Source organism: Pangasianodon hypophthalmus, chromosome 23 (assembly GCF_027358585.1).
Source record: "Pangasianodon hypophthalmus isolate fPanHyp1 chromosome 23, fPanHyp1.pri, whole genome shotgun sequence".
NCBI classification, from domain to species: domain Eukaryota; kingdom Metazoa; phylum Chordata; class Actinopteri; order Siluriformes; family Pangasiidae; genus Pangasianodon; species Pangasianodon hypophthalmus.
In genome coordinates, this window is record NC_069732.1 from 13,988,290 (window position 1) to 13,998,289 (window position 10,000).

The 10,000-nt window shown below is 40.2% G+C and overlaps 1 protein-coding gene across 1 annotated transcript in view; it reads right to left on the bottom strand.

Moving 5' to 3' along the window:
- The window catches only part of eif3hb (eukaryotic translation initiation factor 3, subunit H, b), a 77,441-nt gene that overhangs the window by 12,968 nt on the left and 54,473 nt on the right, over positions 1 to 10,000 (bottom strand). Inside the window, exons 4-5 of the mRNA XM_026929925.3 lie at positions 6,739 to 6,838; positions 4,539 to 4,688 (exon numbers count right to left, since the gene is read on the bottom strand). Of these exons, the coding sequence (XP_026785726.1) occupies positions 4,539 to 4,688; positions 6,739 to 6,838 (250 nt within the window). The remainder of the gene's footprint in view (positions 1 to 4,538; positions 4,689 to 6,738; positions 6,839 to 10,000) is intronic.

Below are 10,000 nucleotides of genomic sequence, written 5' to 3' on the forward strand. Positions count from 1 at the left end.
AAAAAAGGGGAAAGGAGGATGGGCTACAGGAGGAGAGTGGCAGGCCCCTCCAGACAGGCAGGCTCATTTAAAATTGAGGCTATACTGAGCACTACATTCTTTTTTTTTTTCAGCCAAGCCAAGACTTACAGATTCTCCCAGCACCACCCGATCCACTCCCCCTCCTCCATCCACACACTGTAAAACTCATAATTCTTTTTTCACTCCATGCAGGGGAAAAAAAAGGAATTCAATTTAGCCTCTCAGATGAAGAGAGCTGATTTGATGTGAACCCTCTGGGAAGGAGGGAGGAGGGTTAGAGAGGACGGCAAGGGGGGAGGGGGAGGGAGAAGAACGAGAGAAAGACAGGGAGGTATTGTACTAGCTGGGCTGCAGTGGTCCAGTGTTTGCTTTGGTTTCTACGGTAACAGCAGACTGCAAAGAGATAACTTAAACAGATGTGGAGAGAAGGGAGAGATGGAGGGAAAAGAACACCAGAGCAAAGCCACTGATAAATCTGCCATGCCTGCATGCTTTTTTAGTATTCCAGTCATTAGAGAGGGAAAGAGGGAGCACGGCTAAAGATAGAAAGACAGAGACAGAGAGGGAGATGGAAACAAAAGGGTGAGCGCCCTTACGTCCTGATACATACAATCATTTGAAGCAATTCTGAGCTTGAAATTATACAAGAAATTTCTACATATTGGTGTGAAATCTAAATTACACTGTGCTATGGAGGAATGTTTGCTATCTTTAAGGTTGCTCACTAAATTTATCACAAAATGCATCAAATAACGTTCAAAATTTACAGAAAAATCCCCGCAACACCTGACATGATTATCATTTCTGCATCTAGGTAGTACTCTGAAAGAGCAGGTATCCTATAACACAACATTCTAACTTACCACGATTAATTATCAGAATTTTAATGAATTTGTCCCAAATCATCTGGCAATTACACTAAAAAGACCATCATGGTTGAGGCTGTGTATATGCATGCATGTGTGTGTTTAGCTGTGTGTCCCCTCACACATTTCCTTAGAGAAGGGCAAGTAATTGGCAAAGTATTCTTTCAAGTGCTAAACAGAGCTGCCAGAGCTCTGCCTTTCATCCAAGACAAAACATTTGACAGGTCTGAATTAAGAGAGACAAATTAAAAAGATAAAATTCCCTTTCTAGTCTACTGGGAGAGAGACCTTCAAACCCACTTGGACCTTCAACAAAGGAAAAAGAAGCAATAAAAGTAATGATTTCTTTCCCCACAAAAAAATCATCTCCTCAGCCATGGCTGCACAGAACATAATTAATAAAATTAAAATGCTAATTGGAAACTGAAAACCTCCCACGAGTGCATTACTAAATTAAAAAAAAAAAAAACACTTGATGATACCAGTGAACAATATGCAGTATCTGATTTATTGATTTATCTGCAGGTCTGTTGGGATGCTTCCATTCAACGCAGAAGCTGAATGAGAAAATTGAGGAGTAGACTTATCTATAAAAACAGAGTCCTTCATTATTAAACCAATAACTCTTCTGTTTCAGCTGATTTGGCTTTTTTGTTGTTGTTGTTGTTTTTTAAATCAGACAGAAATGGAAACTGAATAGTAAAACTGTTACCTCTTTGTGTTCTCATAGTGTACTTGCTATACTCAAAATTTAAACCCTTTCATCTGTGACAGTTTTTGTCCTCTTTCACTTCTTTTCCTTGTCACGTGATACTACAAAACAGGTTGTTGTATCTAAGCATGATATCGAGGGAATCGGAATAGGTGACTGCCAGCATCAGTGTTATTGAATCTGTGCTTCCTGAAGAAGAATTCATTTATAATGATAATCAACTGCCCTAATAATACACTTCACTAAATAGAGTACATCTTCCACAAGAAGCAGTGCAGCAGACCAAGTCACCTGCCATTCTGCCTCACAGCTACGTTAGCTAGTTACGTTATGGGACAACTGGGAGGTTTATCCTGGCAGCAAGTATTGCTAACATTAGCTAAAGTTAGCTGACATCAACTTATAAAAATAGCTGATATCAACAACCTTCCCAGTTTTTTCTCCTTATTAGAACGATATTTCAGAATGTGATATAAACATGAATTTTTATTCCACTTGAAAGATTTTTTTTCTGACCTCTTGATGTTTGTTTGGGATTTTTTTGTGAATATCTCTGCCAGTTTTTTTTCTCTCCCACTCTTCAGGAGTAACTTGTGTCTGTTTCTTCTCTGTCTGAAGTTTTCACTGTGGGTAATTGTCTCCATAAATGTTCAGATATCTTTTTATATGCTTCCCTGCATCAATATTTTCTGTTTCACGTCTCACAGTAGTTGTTTTCCTGATCCTACTGACTCTTAACCTGACAGCTCACAGCAAACTGCACGAGAATGAAAGTTCTGAACTGTTCATTCCTTAAATATGAAAAGTAAACATGTTGACTGCTTTAAGTTATTAGACATCTTAATAAAGAATAAATAAATTAACCAAAATGTGTCAACGTGAGCTTGGATACCTGCTGACTCCAACACAGTGGCGGATATTTCTGCCATGTTGTACCAGGTTTTCAATAAGACATCATTAAATAAACTTGAAATTCTGTTTTGTAGGAAACTGTAAGAGAGAGATACTAACATAACTATAAACATCCTTCTGAATCTCTCCAAAGGCTTAACCACAGTGTTCTCCTGTCCATCATTACCAGTTTTCACTTTACTGACTCAACATGGCAGTGCTTTCCTTCTTGCCTGGAACTGCACTTGTATCAGGTGTAGAGGATCCATATCTGTTTCATGCTGGTGTCCCTCAAGGCTCGGTACTACAGCATCTGCTCTCTTTCCTATAACCATTCTCTTGATGTTATATATTTACATTGCTTTTCCTTACGCTGATTAGACACAAATCAGACACAGGTTGCTACCCCAAACTAAGCAATAGTTGCCTGCTCGGATGAGATGAATCCCAGAACTGATCCCAGAATCCCATGAATCCCATGACTGAGCTGCTGTATGTGGGAATGTATGACCACAACTTGATCCTGCTGTCTCCTCTGAGAACTGACTAGTCACTCATTGGTATAGCATTGTATAATGTTACATCCCTGGACCCTGGCTTTCTGTGTGTCTCTCTCCCTCTCTACATGGTTACGGTAGCTCTAAGCTCACCTATGCTTGACAGATGTAAACTTTTTATCAGCTACTTTGTAAATATTGCTATAGATAACAGACTTCACACTCTATATTGCCATGTGGCTCTTCCCCAAACTGTTGCCACAAAGTTGGAAACACACAATTGTCTAGAATGTCTTTGTATGCTGTAGTATTAAGATTTCCCTCCACTGGAACTAAGAGGCCCAAACCTGTTCCAGCATGACGATGCCCCTGTGCACAAAAGGAGGTTCATGAAGTCATGGTTTGCCAAGGATGGTGCAGAAGAACTCGAGTATCCCGCACAAAACCTTGACCTCAACCCCACTGAACACCTTTGGGATGAACTGGAACACCAAGTTTGCCAGGCCTTCTTGCCAAACATATCAGTGCCCACCCTCTTGTGCTCTTGTGACTGAATGGGCAAATCCCCACAACCACGCTTCAAAATCTAGTGGAAAGCCTTCTCAGAAGAATAGAGCTTGTCATAGCAGAAAAGAGGGGACCAACTCCTTATTAATCCCCACGGTTTTGACATTGGATGTTCAATGGTCAGGTATCCACAAAATTTTGGTCATATAGTGTAGTTGCACTAGGTAAATATCGGATAACTATGCCCTTTATACAGGAGCTGTCTGGAAACTGTATGTACGAGTGCCTTTTTTTCTGGGAATCATGCTTTTTCTCATGTTTAGATAAGGTTTAGATAACAAGAAAGAGATGATGTATTTTTCATTTGTTTTTCTTTGGAATAGGGAAGGTATCTAAAAATCTCAGATATCTTTTATTTATTGTTTTACCGTTATTCACCCCAAGGTTAATTCTCCAGCAGCAAGTTTCTTTTCTTTTCTTTTTTCCAATAAATTTTGCATCAAAACAACAAATCTGGTGCTTGGTTTCTTTGATTTATGTTATGACCCTTGCTTCCAACTGACACAACAAGCCCAATGCCAGCTTGTTTTTTTGTCCTATGTCGTAAAGCCTTCTCAGACTTCTTCTGTACATCTTGCACTTTCCCTAACAAATCAGGTGCTTGGTTGGCCTCTCGTCATCTTTAGCTTCTTGCTGGAGTTCTCCATCTGCCATTAATTCATAGCAACTGACCCAGAATGCATCTGCCTGACTTGACTTCAGTCTTCAGTGATAAAGTTCACCATATCACTGTAATGCTGCATTCCTTCCACTGGCCTTTATGCTTGTTCATAAAGCCAAAAACTCTCAAGTTTATATATAGACAAAGATGTGTGTGTATCTATATATATCTATACACACATACACACACACACACACACACATACACATACACATACACATAGATAGATAGATAGATAGATAGATAAATAGATAGATAGATAGATAGATAGATAGATAGATAAGTAACAGTGAAATCTAGTGTTGTGTGTGTCTGTGTCTAACCTGCTGGAGAGGCTGAGCAGCTCATGCTTTTCCACTGCAGTCGACTTGTCCTCCAGCTCCCACAGCAGCACGTTGATGAGGTGTGAGTTCTTGATGACAATAGGAACTTCCTCAAACATGCTCTCATAGCCCATATTGGCCTTCTTCAAGCTGTGGGGACACACACCATTTCTCATTGACAAGCTGCTACACCACTGTAACACTTGTCTTTGTAACACACTGCTTAATGGTTCACACCTTTTGCTCAGGGTCATTGGGGGACCATCTTCTATCCGTTCTAGCTAAGCAGACTTCCAGAGGGCTTATTACTTGTGCAGTAAATCATTTTTTATAACTGATGTATTGGTAGGTGGCAGGTGAAGAAAAAAAAAAAAAAAAAAACATTTCAAGGGTTTTAAAAGCCGCTAAAAATTGATTGAGTCATTGTTGCAACATGCAGCCTTGTTCGAGGCAGTCACAGAGATTTGAATTCGGATTTAACAGTGGATTTCTTTTGTTTCACAATACTAACAAGAACAGATAGCATGGCCTTATATACTCACTGAGCACTTTATTAGGAACACCTGTACACCTACTCAAGAATGCAATTATCTAATCAGCTAGTCGTGTGGTAGCAGTGCAGCGCATAAAATCATGCAAATACGGGCCAGCAACTTCAGGTAATGTTCACATCAACCATCAGGATGGTGAAAAAATGTGATCTCAGTGATTTTGACTGTGGAATGATTGTTGGTTCCAGATGGGCTGGTTTGATTATTTCTATAACTGCTGATCTCCTGGGATTTTCATGCACAACGGTCTCTAGAGTTTACTCAGAATGGTGTAATAAAGAAAAAATATCCAGTAAGCGGCATTTGAAAGGTCTTGTTGATGAGAGGTCAATGGAGAATATACACTGGTTTCAGCAGACTACAGTAACTCAGATAACCACTCTGTACAATTGTGGTGAGCAGAAAAGTACCTCAGAATGCACAACACATTGAATCTTGAGGCGAATCGGCTACAACAGCAGAAGACCACATCAGCTTCCACTTCTGTCAGCCAAGAACAGAAAGCTGAGGCTGAAGTGGACACAGGCTCACCAAAACTGGACAGTTAAAGACTGGAAAATGTAGCCTGGTCTGATGAATCTCGATTTCTGCACACAGATGGTAGGGTCAGAATTTAGCACCAACAGTCTGAATCCATGGACCCAACTTGCCTTGTATCAACAGTCCAGGCTGGTGGAGGTGGTGTAATGATGTGGGGAATGTTTTCTTGGCACACTTTGGGCTCGTTAATACCAATCAATCATTACTTGAATGCCTCAGCCTGTTTGAGTATTGCTGCTGACCATGTGCATCCCTTCATGGCTACAATTTTCCCATCTTCTAATGGCTACTTCCAGCATGATAATGCATCATGTCAAAGCAAAAGTCATCTCAAACTGGTTTCATGAACATGAGTTCAGTGTTCTTCAGTGGCCTCCCCAGTGACGGGATCTGAATCCAGTAGAACACCTCTGGGATGTGGTAGAACAGGAGATTCACAGCATGAAAGTGCACCGGAAAAATCTGCAAGAATTGCATGATGCAATCATATCAACATGGACCAGAACCTCAAAGGAATGTTTCCAACATCTTGTGGAATCCTATGCCATGAAGAATTGAGGCTGTTTTGAGAGTAAAGTTAGGCCCTACCCAGTATTAGTATAGTGTTCCTAATAAAGTGCTCAGTGAGTGTATGTGTAATAATTATGGATAATCTGCTAGTGTTAGTAGTCTTGACGAGACTCTTTGTTGCTTTCTCTTTCTCCTCTGATCACTGACTCAGATCATTCTCTCAATGTGGTGGTCTAGCGGCTACATGAGGAGGTCATCTGCGCACATGCTGTGACGTTTTCATGCCAGCGCTAATCTGTCCATTATCAAGAGCGCTCAAGGTTAAAGCTGAAACACTCCTGATGAAACAACTGTGTTGGTGACTGTCCTAGCTAATCAGTAGGGGAGAAGAAAGAAAAGAAAAAAAAAAAAAAAAAAAAAGCCTGAAAGCCCAACGTGATTTAAATCAGAATAAGAGGCACAATATAAGCAAATGAGAGAAAATAGCAGGGGATTTGGAATTGATGAGCTTTGTGTATGTGTGTGTGTTGTATATAAATGTATGATTGAAGACAGCTGTGTTTGTTGTGTCTGTATGAGTGTAGATGCATGTATCATACCCTTCTGTGGAGAAGTCTTTCTCTTTGCAAATCTCCATTAGTTTAGGGGTCAGCCTGTAGGCCTTGAGGGACAGGGAGCCCTGAGCTGTCTTAATGGGATCTACGGAGAGAGAGAGAAGAGAGATGAAAATGCATCTATTCCAGGGGGGTTATTATTTACCACACTCTCCCAATTTTCCCTTCTAGGCATCACTTCTTTTCCATAGCAGATGCGACTAACCTTTTGCCAGTTAAAGCAATACTGTCAGCATACAGAAGCCACTGAAGTCAACACATCAGTCTGAGTATTGCAAATTGAAAACAAAAAAACAACTGTGTAGATTATTTCAGAAGCACCACTGGACAAAATTTCTTCTCTGGGTTATGAGGCCTTCAATGCGCTGGCTGATACTAATGTTTGAAGGGAGGAAATTTATAAACTAGTCATAATGCATTAATTTGACTGTCAGGAGGCAGACATCCTGTGTCAGAAAGGCTTTATTAGTTTTCCACTGAGCCTCGCTCGAACATGCCAGTCACCTGGACGTTTTGACAGCCAACGAAAGAATCTGTAAAAATGTAGCATAATTCTATCCTCCTTTACCTGCACCCTGGCAACTCAATTGTCTGACTTCTCAGTGAGTTTCTATTTCGGGAGAGTAGGAAACAAAGGTTGTATTCAGTCATGATGGTAACAAAAGCAAAAAAGACTAGGTGTGCATTATACAAGGTGTGACAGGTGTGGTGTAATACAAAATGAACTAAAGCAGACACTCCACATACACAATTGAGAAATGAAGAATGAATCCTCATCACGTTTACAAGTTAAGAACCCAGAAGTAAGCAAAAGCAGGGCAAACTGTGCAGCGAGCTTACTGAGGGGAAAATGCCACAGCATAGCGAGTGCTATTATAGTGTACCTCTCTGTATAAACAGCAAGTGAAAATATCTATAATTAGGAAAAAACTATACAAAGATATATGTGCAAAGGAATGTGCAAAATGGATTTGTACAAATATACAGGTCCAATATACGGTATATGTGCAAAAAAAAAAGTACTGTATTGTAAAAAGTCTGTATTGTGTGTACCATATGATTAATAAACATATATGCATACTGATACGAGTTGTACCCAGAAATTCCCAGAATTCGATTGTAGCGTGCGTACTCGACGTAGTTACAGGTTTTGCCACCAGGTAGTATATGTTTACAGGCTGGTAAGTCAGTCTCCCGGGTGGCGTCAAACCTTGTTTGTGCGTGTGGCATTTGTTTCATTTTTTCTAAGGTCATGCACGTGAATTTGACAATTTTTGTTCTTCAATTCCCATGGCAGATGTAAAAGAGCAAAGTATTTGTGTGACATTTTGTATTTTGCTCGATAAAACTGCTGCCGATCTCGCTCCTTACGACTTCTTTGTTCTCGAAATTAAAAATGAGACTGAAGGGGAAAAGATTCACCACTGTGGAAGAAATCCAGAAAGAAAAATAAGCAGGAGGCTCTAGACGCGATGACAAAAGATAAGTACAGGAAATGTTTCCAGGAATGGGAGAAACACTGAGACAAGTGTATCACATCACAAGGAGAGTACTTTGAAGGGGATTAAAGGAGAAATGCTGGAAGTTTCATAACGCTAGTTTTTTTTTTTTTTTTTTTTTTTTTTAACAATTTTGAGAATTTTTGGGTCCCCCCTTGTATATGAACATGTAACAGTATAGCATGAGGCAGTGGCAATGGGTCAGGATTATTCCTGGTAATACTTCCCACATTACATATCGTAGTGATAGCCACACTCGGCATAAAAAACGCAAACTATACCAGTTTGTGCTGGTATGATAATTGTGAATATTAGTAGTCAGGTCCAGACTCTTGGTGCTGCTCTGTGTGCATGTGTATATGCTGATAGCTTCAAATACCAGTGAAATCTTTTCCCAACACACATGCAGATAAGTTAAAAGCAATACGGTAACACACATCTATACTGACTTAGTTTTTCATTGACCTGTTCATTTAATTCTACATGAGATTGTAAACTCTATCACCTTCCTAAACCAACCTGGAAATATATCAATAAGCTCTGTGATAAGGGTCCATTCACTTCCACTCTGAGAAATCCGACGACTGCTTCTCTAGATTCACAAACACAATGTTTTATATGTATAGTGTGGGGTCAACATGCAAGTCCAAGCCGTTGTAACTTTAATGTTCACATGACCTTTGCCCTGCAGAATCAATAATCACCCTCTCCAGTCATCCGTCTACAAGAAGCGCTGCAAAAATCAACAGCTGTAAATGGTGCACAGACCAAACAGAAAGCGAGAAACCAGAGTAGACCGGAGATGGGGAAAACTCAGAGGGCAGATCTAATCCACGTCTAGGCTTCTATTATTGATGGGGGGAAAATAGAGCAAGCAGGCCTTCAGACATGCCAGAGATAAGTCACCCGAAATATGTCAATCAAACTGCCAATCACAGCCCAGTAACAGCTAATGGACATACCCTGTCCCTACATAACACTCCAGTTATGTATAATTCAAAGTCTTACATAGCATACACGAAAAGCTGAATAGGTTCCCAAGCAAAGTGCTAGTCACGAATGGGGAAATGCTAGATATTTACATGAAGCTGCCATCTTACTGTTTCCTGTTTTTTATAATGGTTTTAAAAGACATTTAGGAAAAGGCAAGACCTGATACAAGGCTGAGGAAAGGTGTATCACATATATTTCTTACATAATCTAATATAACGTGCTATCCTATTAAACTTAATGGGATTGTATAAAGATGTGAGCCAAGTGTGGGTTACCATCCTAAATACCTTAGCGATTCAATGAAATCTGTCATTAAAGGTTACCCATTCTGACCTAGAGAATTAAATTTTAGCCCTACTGATATTCATGCATATTCAGAATTAAACCTCTAATTTAATTTCCACTGCTTAAAGACTGGAAATCATTTGCCTGGGCTAATAAGAAACATATCACAGACTTCACTAAAGTCATCAACAAATCCTCAGTGAAAAAGCCTGGTGTGTTTTGTAACCAGATGTTGGAGAGGTGGAATGAAAGCAGCTTAAAAACATGTTGTATAACGAGCGACTCTGCTTCTCACAGGATCATGCCAGTGCGCACCTCAGTCACGGCACCCACGGCTGCTCTGAAAGGCCTTATTGTCTGTACAAAGCATGTGGAGCAGGTTCTGGCAGCTGCTAGGTGTCTGATGTAGATTTGCACTGCAGGCCTGCATCCTGATAGGGAGCCACATCTGGCGCGAGGGGAGTGACTGA